At 44.1% G+C, this 13675-nt stretch overlaps 1 protein-coding gene across 12 annotated transcripts in view; it reads left to right on the forward strand.

The window, feature by feature from the left end:
• The window catches only part of AGAP1 (ArfGAP with GTPase domain, ankyrin repeat and PH domain 1), a 257074-nt gene that overhangs the window by 154847 nt on the left and 88552 nt on the right, over positions 1 to 13675 (forward strand). For all 12 annotated transcript variants that reach the window (XM_015867759.2, XM_015867760.2, XM_015867762.2 and 9 more), the window contains one exon: positions 3690 to 3858. In XM_015867759.2, the coding sequence (XP_015723245.1) occupies positions 3690 to 3858 (169 nt within the window). The remainder of the gene's footprint in view (positions 1 to 3689; positions 3859 to 13675) is intronic.

The following is a 13675-nucleotide window of genomic DNA, read 5'->3' on the forward strand; positions in this document are numbered from 1 at the left end:
GGATGTCTGAAAGGCTTCTATTCATTGACTTGGCTAAATCAATTTCTGCTGTTGTAAATGGAAAGCTGTATTAAGACCAGAACTAAAGTACTTTACATTCTTCTGTGTCATGGCATATCATTCTTTCTTACTCAAGGCAATTCATTTTGTAGCGCCGTCAGATAATATTTTGTGTTATCTTCAGTCAATGCAGCTTTTATGACTTTCGGTGATATTTTAACAGTTTATTTAGTCCTAAAGATAATGGTCAATGGCCTTGAGTAGTCAAATTAACACCTCAGCAAGCCAGTATTTGAGCAAACCGCTAACAGTAACCTGGGGATGAAAAGCAATGAGAATCAATATAGCGAGTGTATTTTTAGGGGTTATTGATTGATTGATGCATTCCATCCTTAACGTGGAGCAGCAGCATTGCCCCACAGCTGACTAAGATGAAGTTGCCAGTCGCTGATAACTGTAGGCCATCACCTGTGCAGTGTTTTACAGGCTGGGAGATAAGATGGCAGCCTCCTACAGGCCTGGGATACAGAGACCGTGGTCCGTAGTGCTGAGCTGTAGGAAGATGCTGAGTGCTTCCCTGCTTGTGCTGCTGCCAGCCATGGTGGTGAGGGTTGGTGACAATGTGATGTGGTGCTGAGCTCACCCCCATGGGGTCACCAAGGCACCCCGCTCCCTATCCACAGAGCAGGTTGCCATGTTGAGCCGGGTTCTGTCAGCAGCCCAGAGCTCTGGGTCTCCCCGACACAGCTCTCAATTGCTAGCAGGTTTCTCTCATTGCACCTCATTTGCATCTGGGACATCAATTAGCATGTTTGTTGAGGCTAATTGAATGAAACTCAATCATAGCTCTTAATTGCTTGACTATGTGAAAAGAAATCACATTAATGCAGCTAATTAAGTGTATGGCAATAGATGCAACATAATTAGGAGCGAAATGTAAAAAACAAGAGCTGGCGAAGGTGCTGGAGCAGGGCGTGGGGATGCGGGCCCGCCGTGCTGCTGACATGTCTGGGGAGGGTTCCCTCCGCGGTGCCGCTTGCTTTTTTTCCTGCCTTGCTGAATGATGAACGTGGACAACTTGAGAAGAAAAATGCAAATGGCATTGCAATTACTACTTTTTCAAGCTGTTGAGGGGCAGAAGATGGCACTTCTGGGGTGGCCCGCTGTTGAGTAGGCTCTAGGGACTTGTTAAGTGCTGTTTAAAAGTACTTGGCTTTGAATTACCCTCATGCCTTGTTAAAGGGTTTTTTCCCCTTTTTTCTTGGATCAGCATTTTCCACAACTAACATCTAGGGGAGTTATATCTGTAACATTTGCATATCAAAATCAGGCTTGCTGTCTTCTCTTTAACGCGGCATATTCCAGATGACAGCAAGACCCTCATCTGTTCTAATCTGATCAAACCATACATTGCACTTCTGAGGCTGCCACATTATTCTGTAGTTTTAACTTGTATTCCCCGAGTGCAGATCTGAAGGAGCACGTGCAAGGCTGGATGGCGCGCTGGCTGCAGGCTTGGTGCTTTCCTCTGCTCCTCCTCAGGGAACGCGGAGATTATCGCTATGCATCTTGCACACAATGAAAGAGTCTTTATTGTTTACATTTGATATATCCCTATAAATATTTAAGCTGACGTTAATACCTGCGTGGCATCTGTTCTGTTTGGGCACTTCCATATAATAACGATGTGGCTGCAGCGCGTTTTGTTTCTTGCTTGCCAGCACTGACTGACTCCTGAATTGTTTATGGCTCACCTAAGCCCGTTTTACTCTCAATTAACAGCACTCTAATAACACCCTGTCACATCTCACCGGTTGTAGCAGGGAAATTGAATGCCGTTCATCTGAAGATTTGGGCAAAAATCTTCGTTATGAAATTGATATGGAATACAGGGTTTTTTTATAAGGGAGATGATTGCTCCCTGTGTTGTGCCAGCAGTGATTTAGGTCTGGAGTCTGCTTTCAGTCTGTGCTGGTATTTACTTGTAAAATTGACGCCGTGGTTGTACATAGAGGCCTGTAAGCTGCAGATTTGGAACTGTTCTAATTAATATCTGTGTTCTTCTGTATAACCCCATGTAGTCTGACTAAATTTTGCCCTGGACACGTAAAGAGCTGGAAGAAATATCACTGCCAGCAGGTCTTTGGTTGTGCAGGCACAGAGCATCACCTGGTTCTCTAGAGATCGGTCAAGTTCTACCTGAAAAGAAACCGTTTGCTACAGAACATTGTTCAAGAGGAATGTTACCTTGGTTTCCAGCTTAACTCAAGAGTCTATGCCAGTTTCTTTTCCCAGTCATTCGTTCACATTGCCATTTTCTTCTTGGGGCACATCCACCAACGTGTGTATTTTACAGCATATTTTATGTAGTATATGCCCTTCATTTCAGCATGTTGTACAACCTGTCTTGCGTTTCCTCTCCAAGCATCCAGTCTCTTTCCTTCAGTGTTTGTCCTCATGTTTGTTCCATTTTCACTTATTTGCCTTCTGAAACATCAGTAGCCACAACAGCATGTGCTGGGAGGTGAATGTTTTCTTATTCGCCATCTCTACTGGAAGCATCTCTTCTGGTGTACCACAGGATTGCAGATTCAGTGGCTGTCTTACTTTAATGAACTGTCATTTGTCCTCTGTTAAAAAAAAAATACAACAAAAAAACCCAGGCTCATTTGCTTCTCTGTGTTCATCTGAAGAAGCCCACAGGCAATTTAGAGCGTGCAGCTGAAGCTGGGATGCAGAATCCCAAGCATATTCTTCCAGTGTAAAGATGAGCACAGCTCACTTTCTCCCAGGTTTCTTGGAAAACAGCAGCTGCAGCCAGTTGGCCATTGCCTTTATACAAGTTGCTGGATTTGCTTTTTCCCTCCTTGTGTGCTTTTCAAATGAGAATTACGAAAAGCCTTTTCCACTTCTGGCTTCCAACTTTTAGTGTGTTTTCTCTAATCAGACCTGATTTGCATAATTTTCTCCCTGCTGTGATTTTTTTTTTCTCCATGTATGGAGGAAGGCTCATAATCTAAGGAGACAGTGTTGTAATTTCAGAAACCTTACCAGTCAGCCCATGCCCTTTAATAACTTTGTGTTTGTTGATGAGCTTCAGCCAAATTTTATAGAGAAAGAAATAACTCTGTATAACACTGGTGAAATAGAGAGGGATATGCAAACAAAGGCGGTCAACTTAGTCTTGTCATTCTCTTTGGACCTGGCAAAATTGCATTGTGTGGCTCAGAAGCAGCCACTCTGTGACTTCCCTCTTACTCTGCTATTTGTTGGAGGGTATAGTAGTTCAAGGCTTGGAATCACAGAATCATTAAGGTTGGATAAAAGCAGTAAAATTAATCTCATCCAATCCCAACCCGCCCCGTTGTGCCCACTCACCACAGCCCTAAGTGTCACCTCTCCTGTGTTCCGGATGACCTCGAGGGTTGGTGACTCCACCAGCTCCATAAGCAGATGCCCACTGCAGCACCACTCTGTTGAGAAGAAGTGGTTCCTAATGTCCAGCCTGAATTTTGCCATTACTAATGTGGACTGTATTACCTAGAAAATGGAAGGAGAGGGAAAACAATGTAGTGGATGATAGCAGGTACTAGACTGCATTCTTACTAAGCAGTGTTTCAATAGTTCTAGTGCTTACAGAACTACCTGTTTGATTCTGGTTCTTGTGTTGTTTTTTTCCCTCTTACCAGGACTACATGCAGAACGTTCACGGGAAAGAAATTGACTTGCTGAGAACCACTGTGAAAGTTCCTGGAAAGAGGCCGCCTCGAGCTACGTCAGCTTGTGCCCCCATCTCCAGTCCCAAAACAAATGGCCTTTCCAAGGACATGAGCAGTTTACACATCTCACCGAATTCAGGTAACGCTGGCCAAACAAGGGAAGAGCTGCTTTTCCAGATATGTGTAGGCAATTGTCACATATCACTGGGCTGGGAATGACATTCATTATTTAAATATCTCAGTGACCACTACTGTGCAGCTTTTTAAGCTTTCTCTGATCTGGCCTCCACAAGTGATTCTCAGTTTCTGAGTAACTGTCAATGTCCATCTTTTATGTTTGCTATGTTATACTTGCCAAAAGCCTACATGATTTCACCAAAGCCAGACTCGATGTGACCTTACTAGTGAGTCATTGAGTCTAATACTGTGCAAAAACAGGAGATATGTCATTTGAAAGGACTATTGTGGCTTCTTGGTGGCACCCACAGCACTTGCTTCCACCATTAGAAGGATGCATAGTTCTGGACATTCCAGCAGCGAGATTCTTCTGTAGAAGGCCATTTTATTTTCTTTATGGAAGGAGTTTATAGCTCTTTGTGAGCTCTAAATGAAGAATTTTATTGTTTGCTGAAGTACTTGTCCATACAGCTAAATGGATTTTAAAAATTGCTTTGAGAAAAACTGTTTAAGATGGTTTATTTTACAAAGCACACGGCTTATGCGAAACACATAACGGTATAGTGTTGGTATGGAGGTTTTGTCAGCATGTTTGGGATGACATCCATAAAGAGACAAGTGCCTTTTCTGGTTATGACTAACATAGGCATTTCCAGCACAGGCTGACAAAACCATCCAAGCACTCTGCTATCTCTGTACAGTCAACATGGAGTAGGTACAGTCAGCAACTGTAGGAAGGAGCTTGGCAAGAGAAGACCTGTCCAAGGGTCTTCTCTTGGGCAGTAATGGTTATTTATGCTTCAGGCAATGGTGTGATCCTCTGCCTTTCTACAGGGCAAACTGCCCTACTTTAGGGGAGGAGTAAGGAGGATTTTCCATCCAACTTCAGATGTTGCTCTTTGAGGTGAAAAGTTTAAATAAAAAATAATAATAATAATCCTTTTAGCTTTCCTTTGCTGCCACTGAGTAGACAGGTATAAACAACAGTTCTTACATTGCATGTTGTAGTAGTTGGGCTGGGGACCTGATGTGTCTGAAGGTGTGATTTCATCAGTCTTTTTTCAAGTTGTGACCTATGCCTGGAGAGGTGAGGAACTGGGGTTGTCACTGGAAGAGTTGATAGGACAAAGTTATTCATGGCTGGTTCGTTTTTGATACTTTGCTTTCTAATGTAGATGACTGAGAGCAGGGGCTGTTTTTCAGCATATCCCATTACTTAGAGAGGAGAAGTGCTGGGCTGAGTCAATATAGCAGCAAAAAGATGTTTGCTTTTCGGACAGTTGAATGGCTTGAAACAGGCAGATATTATTTATTCCTTCAGAGAAGTAAGTTTTTGAAAACATATGCAGGAATACATAGTAATAAAGTTTTTATTATGGTATTTGCATATTAAAGTTCTGAACTAATTGCTGCTTTCCAATCATGTGAGAGAGTGCAACCAGGGAAAGAACCCAATCCCTTTATCATTACCCACTTGAATATCTTCACTTCCCCTCTTGTGTGGCTGATCTTCAATCTTAGGCAAGATCCTGATCTGCTTATCTTTGCATTACTTTCTTCCCTTAGATAAAGCAAATAGTGATGTAATAACAATGCTTTCAACCAACTACAGGGGTGGCATAATTGTTTGGATACGTCTTTATAAGTTCCTGGGGGCAGCAGTGAAGCTGGATGGTGTGTTCCCACCTTGCTGCCTGCTGCTTTGTGCCCACTTTGGGTGTCAGAGGGTGTGGAAGTGGCCAAGCCTTTGGTAAGACAGAAGGGTTGGTTCTGGTCTGTCCGGTGGTTGCATTTCTGTGCAGAGTGATCAGCTTCAAGAGAGGAGCTTTATTAGAAAAGCCAAGTGGTGTTTTCCAAGCTGTACTGAAATCAGTCAACAGCTGATGGATCCAAGCGGTGATTACTGGAGGAATTACAGCAGATCAGGAGTATCCCCAGCAGCAGCTCAGCTGTGTGTCAGTCCTTATATCATTCTCAGTGCTCTCGTATTCAGGTAAGATTGAAGAGAGAGCTGCATTGCACGCAGTGATTTTAAAACACATTGGGTGTGTTAGTATCGTAAAAAGACAAAGTCACAAGCTGTGCCTGGCTTGGCAGTCTGAACCTTCCCGTTCTCACATGCACTGGCGGTGCTTTTTATGCACAGGGGTCACGGCTTCTGTTCAATGGGATGCCCGGAGGTGCAGCTCAGCTCCCGGCGTGCCAGGAGGAGCCCTGGCATCCGCACTCATCTGTCACACAGCTAAAAATATTTGCAAATTATCCCTTGTTCTGTCTGTCATGCTGTCTCAGAGCGTTTTCTCAGTTGCCAGTACAGGCAAAATGTTGTCTTCGTTGTAAGTGATATTTTGAAACTGATGGCAGGACTGAAATTGTCTGTCACGATTTTGCTGTTGACAAGCTTATGTACAACAGATCTGCTGTGCCAAGGAGACTTGGGCCAAGCCCAGAAGAAATCAACATTTGCTCTTTTTATTAGCAAACATGCGATGTTCTCCCTGCATTGCATGGCACCTCACCCCTGGAACAGTGATGCTTTGTATTCTTCTGTGCTTTTTCCAGTGCAGACTTTGTATCTGGAAATATTCTTTGTGCTTAGGATTGAGTGTTTGATGTGGTCAGGATTTTCCTTCTGCTGTCATGTATACAGGTAAGAAGATATGGTATTAGAAGAGTGCCAGTACTCAGTTACAGTGTCTGAGGTTGCTCCTGGAAATCAAGCTCTTAGCACATGGGTAGTGATAAGCATGGGCCCACTTGAAGCATTTCCCCACTGTTTCAGCCCAGTGAGGACCTTTCCCAAGGTGCAGTGCTGTGTGACAGGAGCTTGGCCGTGCTGTTTGCACCTTGTGAGTGGCAGAACTTCAGCTGAGAACCAAGTGAGGAGTAACACAAGAAGTTTTCAGTACTGTGCTTTTTAAGACTCAGGTTGACCACTGTATGCAGGAATTCATACAAGACCAATAGTAGGCAGAATTAAACTGATTAGGGAGGTGTCACCATTGAATTCAAAAGGGATCTACTCGGTTTCAGGGTGATATAATGGTCAAGTAGCAAGGGAAGGTTTGTCTCTTACATCTGTTAGCATAGCTGTCATGTGCAAAAGAAGTTCCAGGGTCGTTCCTAGCACACAGAGCTTAGAGCTGCCTTGTGGCACCTCTCCGAACAGGATTGTTTTTGTGATTTAAAGACTGTTTGATAAACACAAGCATGTAACAGCCACCTCAATGACAGCGGCCTGATCTGTGAGTGTGTTTACATCCCAAACATCTGGAAGCAGCTCTCTCTGGGAGGCAGTCAACAACAAAAGCCAGGTTGCATCCTTTCTTGCAAGTTTCCATTTCAGAGGTGGAAGGGAAATAAATACCTGTTATGAGGGTATGTGAAGGAGAAGCTGAGATGACTGTTTTCTGCTCTACACTGGCACAAGAGCTGTGAAAAACCCATGTGTGTGCATGGTAGGGCAGTAACCAAGGTGAAAGGGAAGCAGCAGTGGGAGAACGCAGTATGTGTTGTGCTTGCTGTTAGGAAACAGATGATGAGCATAAAGTAAGGCTGTTCCTGTTGCTGCAAAGCCAAGCAGCTAGCTCACAAAAAGGTGCATTTACTCTGCCGGAATGTTTTGCCATGATGCTGAAAGGAAAAGCTGGCCTCCGGGCTTTCTTGTTTTCTTTGTGTTTGGGCTCTGTGTTTGAGATTGTGTGCCCACTGCTCCTAAGTCAGCATGGAGGGGTGGGGGCTGTCCCACGTTTGTTGTAAGCACGTTGGAAATAGCAAATATTGAACTGGGGCTTTATGGAAGGTACCTGTCTCTGTTAACTTGGGAGAAATCTGTGAGCTGGGAAAAGGAAAGCTTGTTTCCTTCCATGCATGTTTCTAAGTCTATTTTAGTTTTCAGTCAAAGTTGTTGAATGTTGTTTAAGTAAATTTAATATAAACTTAAGTTAAATTTTGCACGTGCTGAACATGATTCTGTGGGTTTATCTCTCCTGAAGCATTTTAGAAGGAGATAACTCGTGGATTTGCTCAGTTCCAGATGCACTCAGCAGCTGGCAGTTCATCACAGCCGTGTTAGAGCCAGCAGTGTGCAGTTCAGCCTCTGGGCAATTTCCTCTGCCACTCCTCCATGGTCACTCCCTGCCCCTGCTCCACGTGGGTCCCTCCCATGGATGCTGTCCTTCCAAACCGATTCTGTATGTGTTTCCCATAGGCTGCAGCTCTCCAAGCACAGCTCCAAACCATAGGGCTACACACTGTCCCATAAGCCTGGTGTACCCAAAGCCTGAGCCACAGCGGGAGCTGCTGGTGTAGAAAGTTCACATCTAAAAATAGCATAGGCATAAATTGCTTCCTGATTAACAGTTCGTTTAAATAATTTGCTGCTATTAAACTTACTTACAGTAGTGAGCGTAGAGTATTTTCAGCATCCTAAAATGTGTTATCTGCACAGCCATCGTTAAGGATGTTAAAGGTTGTTATCTGCTAAGTGCGTGTGGCATTTCAGGCATGCCGGAAGAGCCACGTGTTCACGTTTTTATAAATGGGAGAATTTCCATTTGTTATTAATTGTGGTCATCTATCAAATCAGCACAGCGGTCGTTAAGAGATCTTGCTTTACACCCAAGTGCTTGGAATCAGGCTGAGTTGGAGTGGTTTTTCATACAGAACCTGTGGTTGCTGGTTGGTGCATTGTACTGGTTGTGTAGCCTGAGCTCAACCTGAAATGTTTTGTGTGCTTGAACTTGAGAGTGAACTTCACAGTTCTACCACAGCTCGCCAATGCAGATTCATGCTTACTTTTGGCATTAGTCATCCCAAGGCAGTTTTCCATTGGGTTGGCTTTGCTGTTAGTTCAGTGATGTACAGCTGTAGTGAGTGGGGGGAGAAATTGTTGCTTTCCATGTTTGGATGGGGAAAAAAGCCAGTCTCTGTGTTGGAGATTTCCCTCCCACCCCACTAGAGGGTGATCCCTCAAGGTCATCTTGTCCAGTTTGCTCATGCCAGGGTTTGTGCTTTCTAGAAGCAGTTTGAGTTGTGTCTGTTCCATCAGATGAGGATAAAGGGAGTGGGGCAAACAGTGCCAAGTTAAGTATTTGATAATAACACTACCAGTGTTAAATCTTGGACAGGCTGTGTTTGCTTGGGTTTTCAGGGCAGAAGAGGAGGAAGGAGACAAGGAGTTGTGTTACCATCCCTCCTTTCTTACAGTGGGTGTGGTGCCCATCTCTCCCGGTGATAAGCTGGGCAGACAGCAGGAACATGTCACAAACCTTTGTGTAGATGCCAGCCAACATGCAGGCGTTGCTCTGGCCGTGCCTGCTCTGCTCTGGTTGCTTTAACATCTCCGTTTCACCATATCTGGAATATAAACCACAGCCTTGTGGTCTTGTCCATCTCGATGAGTTCTGATGCTGGCACGTGGTAATGCAAACCAGTTGGATGTTCAGACCTTTGCAAAATTGCTCGTTCTTTTATTTCCTCCAGTGAGTTTAAAATATTAAAGCCATCAGGAGGGTTGAAGCTGATTTACCAAAAAGGGGGGGGAAAGGAGAAAGAGATTCACAAATGTGTTTTGAGTATTGAACTGCCGTTGACATCTAAAGTCCCAACCATGCTGTTTTCCTCCACACTCGAGCAATCAGGACATCCAGCAAACCCATAAAAAACCAAACTAATAGCATGAATATTCAGTGACCTAGAATACTAATTATTGTCATGAATATTAATGCGATCGGACTTGCTTTTTCCTCTTCTCTTTCTCTCTGGCTCTCTCTCTCTCTCTTTTTTTTTTCCCCACTCAGCCGGCTCTAAAGATGGGCCATAATGAGAGCATTTAGGAGAGAGAGCGCTCTCCGCCGTGACAGGGACCGGGGTAATAAGGAGAGCTTGATTAACGCCGCGCACTTGGGGGAGAGATGAGAAGATTCACGTGGGCCTGTTGTGGGGGAGGCAATGAGGCACCGGCGGCTGTGTTGCTGCTCCCTCAGATTAATGAGGCCTAAGAGTGCATTAGGAACAGTGACAAAGGTTTGATCTAATGGGCTCAGTCATTTTTCCTTTGAGTGACAGACGCACAGAAGTAATTGGCTGTGCAGAATGGCAGCTCATTGGCAGTACTTAAGGATACATTATCCCCGTTGTGTGGCCCGCAGAGGCTGTTTATCAAAACTGCTCACACTGCAGACATGCATTCACTTAAGCTGCTGTTACAGCAGCGAGGGCTGTATGGAAAAAAAGAAGAGACTAATATCACGTATCTATTGTCTCATTTCCGAAAATAAAGTTTCTTTGTTCCAATTTCCTAAGACTCCAGAAGGCATCTGGGTGCTCCCAGTCTTCCCTCCATCCTGGAGGAGGATCCGCATGATGCTTCCAGGGTGAAGGCCGGGTCTTCATCCCTGTGGGAAGGTTCCAGAGTTGCTTGGGTTAATCATACTCAGCTTCCAGGTACATCTGTTGGCAGGTGAGGTCCCCATCCACTTTCCACTTTTGTTATTATTAACTTCCACGGGTAGTCAGAGGTATGGGGAACATGCAGTGTCTCTGCCTCAGGCCCTGTGTGTGGTTGGTTTTACATGCGAGCAGCACAACACCTCAGAATTGGCTGATTTGCTGTGATTTGTGCAAAGTCAAATTCACAGTTATTAACAGGATTCACAAGCCAGTAACAGCAACACAAAGTAAACCGTTTATCAACGTGAAGTGGTCACCTCTGGGTCTTAAAGTTGCAGGCTTTTAGCAAGCGAAGTAACCCCAAGCCGGACCCCCAGAAAGTGACACATCTTATTTATTACTTCTATTTGTTGAAAGCACTGGAAAAAATAGCATTGTGCCTGCTGGGAAGGGGAAACTTCCTGCCTATGAGACAGGTCTGGCATCTTGAGCAGGAGCACTTTGTGAAGATGTTGGGTTTAACTTCTTTTAGAAGAGATGTCTCCTCAGATGACTTAATTTTCCCCCACGCTTGCTGCATTGGCTTGGCATGCTCTGAGAATAATAGCTTTCCTCGTTATACTCCCAGCACCATTCCCTTCACTGCCAGGATGTTTCTTGGCATCGCCTTGTTTGTTCATTAGTGGTGACCCTTCTCAGTTTGCATGCTACTAAATCAAGCCCGGTTCTCAGAGGCTGCCCTGCCAGGCTGCGGGATGGAAGGTCTTCGTGCATTAATAGCTGCTTATCTTTGGGGAACTCACACAGAAAACAAATGCTTCTGGAATATGGTAACAAAGAGTGAAACCCACAAGTAAGTCATTTGCTGCCAGCGTAGTGAAGCTTTCAATATTGAAACCAGGGAACGTGTTTTGGAAGGATACCGTCATCGCACTCTTTTTCTCAGTCCCATGTGAGTTGTCTCAAATTATTTTAGGTCCCCAGCAAGCCCAAAGCAGAAACATTGTGCTGTTTGAACACTGCAGTCAAAGCTGTAGAAGTACTTGAGCAATCTATCCCACATTAATAACCTCACTCAAGAACATGATTAGACAAGTTTGATCTCTCTGGCTCTTATTCCTCTGCTCCTCTCCTTGAAAACACAGCTTCTGTCTTGCCCTTCCATGCTGCTCAACTGGATCAGAAAATGAGGATCTGTTGGGAGAGTAAAGTAAGTGGTTTAACCATTTCTCAGTGCTGGGCAAGAGAAGCAGGATGTGTATTGAAAAGATGGATGCTGGGATCTGAGATAGCAAACCCAACAGAGCTGTTCCCAAATTCTCCTCAGTAAAAGCAGTTGTTCTTCCAACATTCATATTTGTTGGAAAGCAAAAGGCAAAGAAGGCAGAAGTGTCACCTCTTACACTTTGAGCTGCTCCTTGTGAAAGTTATGTTCACTGGGAAGATTTCTGCTCAGCTTTGGCAATTAATTCAGAAACTTAACACGGAATTGAAGAAAGGGGTAGGGGAATACTCTTCATATTTCTGCAGCTAGCAGAATGGCCTCTTTCTCTTTCCCTTTTTACCCTAATGCCTGAAGAAACTTCAGGGAGCACTGTTGGGTCTGGGTTTTTATCAGGCAACCAACTGCTGGTCTAATCTACTTGCAGTGCCTTTTATGAATTAGAGGGCATTTCAAGAATACGCAGTGTACTTGCAACATAAATTGACCCAACGTGATTTGAAACAATTAACCCTCTGATATCAAGAGTCAGGATTTCCTGACCCACAACTCTAATGTATTTTTCATTAGTTCTAACAGCTGGTGAACAGAGCCCTCTGGCCTTAAGAGGTTTATTTCTTTTTTGGAAGAGAAGCTCATAGTGAGCATGAGGAGCATAACACAAATAAAACGTGGTCACAGTGAAAGCGGAGCAATAGTGTAGTTCATCCAATTCAGTCTTTTCCTGCCACTGTGCAACCATTCTCTACAGGACTCGTGCTGCTGCTTCAAGAAAAGATAGAGTTCTGCTTCGCATCTCCTGCAGTGTCTGCTTGCCTCTACATTCAAAAGCATTGGTTGCATATCTGAACCAAACTTCTTGCAACTGAGCAGCTTGGTAGGAATTCATCAGTGTGTATGCAGCAATGAATGGAGGTCATCCGCATGTATTTAAGGCTCTTTTCTCTCAGTTATTGTTGTAATTAACGGGCGGCATAGTTGGTGAAGACTTAAAGTGATGCGTCCATTGAAGTACCTGCTGCCTGATGGTGATGCACCGTATTATTTTTGTTATGTGGAAAGTATACCAAGAGGAATTGCTGAAATGCTGTTTGTGGTCCTGTTTTGTTAAAAGAAGAACATGGCAAAAGCCCAGAATGCTTTGTTGTTCTTGTTAAGCAGGTTACTGGAGATGTTTATCCTGAAAATGTCCCCTGCTATGCAGACAGGCTGAGGGAACAGGGCTTGTTCAGCCTGGAGAAGAGAAGGCTCTGGGAAGACCTCATTGCAGCCTTCCAGTACTTGAAGGGAGCTTACAAGCAGGAAGGAGACTGACTTTTGATGTGCTCAGATGGTGATAGGAAAAGGGAGAATGTCTTTAAACAAAAGAGGGGAGAACCAGGTTAGATGTTAGGAGGAAACTACATACTCAGAATGCGGTGAGGCACTGGCAGTGCTGCCCAGAGCTGTGGGTGCCCTATCCCTGGAGCTGTTCAGGGCCGAGTGGGATGGGGCCATGGGGAGCCTGAGCTGATAGGGGCAACCAGCCCATGGCAGGAGGATAGAACTAGGTGAGTTTTAAGGGCCCTTCCAACCCAATCCATTCTACCATTATGTGATTCTGTGATAAGAAAAGCTTAAGTAATTCCTTCTGTGCACAGGAAATCAAGATATGCCCAGCCCTCTGTGTGTGTTTCCAGCAGCCTCTTATATTTGTGCACGTTGCATTCATCTGCCTAATTCCTCTTATGTTGAGTCCATTGTTTTTACTTACTGTTTGTGGCTATTTGCACTGAATAGATGGAGTATAAATGTTAGTATGTGCACTTCCACTTTCTTCAAAGGCTCTTGTATTGCCCAAACTTGGAGATTACTATGAATCCTAATTTGGGTAGTTTTAATAGAGCTTAATTGTTTGAACGTTTTTGTGAGCATGATCATAACAGGGTATTTTATAATATCAGAAAATAGAGTTTTAATAAAGCTGTCTAGAGCTAGAAAGAGGAACTCTTCCTTTGATGCTCCTTTGGTAGATGAAAACATTTTTGTTCAATAGGAGACCAGCATCTTTTTTTTTCGCTCATTTGAGACCAGTTCTGGCAACATACTGATATTCATTCAAATATAAATGCCATATTCACTTTGAAATGCAAATTGTTTAAAGAAAAATAGCATATGGTAGAGG

Source organism: Coturnix japonica, chromosome 7 (assembly GCF_001577835.2).
Source record: "Coturnix japonica isolate 7356 chromosome 7, Coturnix japonica 2.1, whole genome shotgun sequence".
NCBI lineage: Eukaryota > Metazoa > Chordata > Aves > Galliformes > Phasianidae > Coturnix > Coturnix japonica.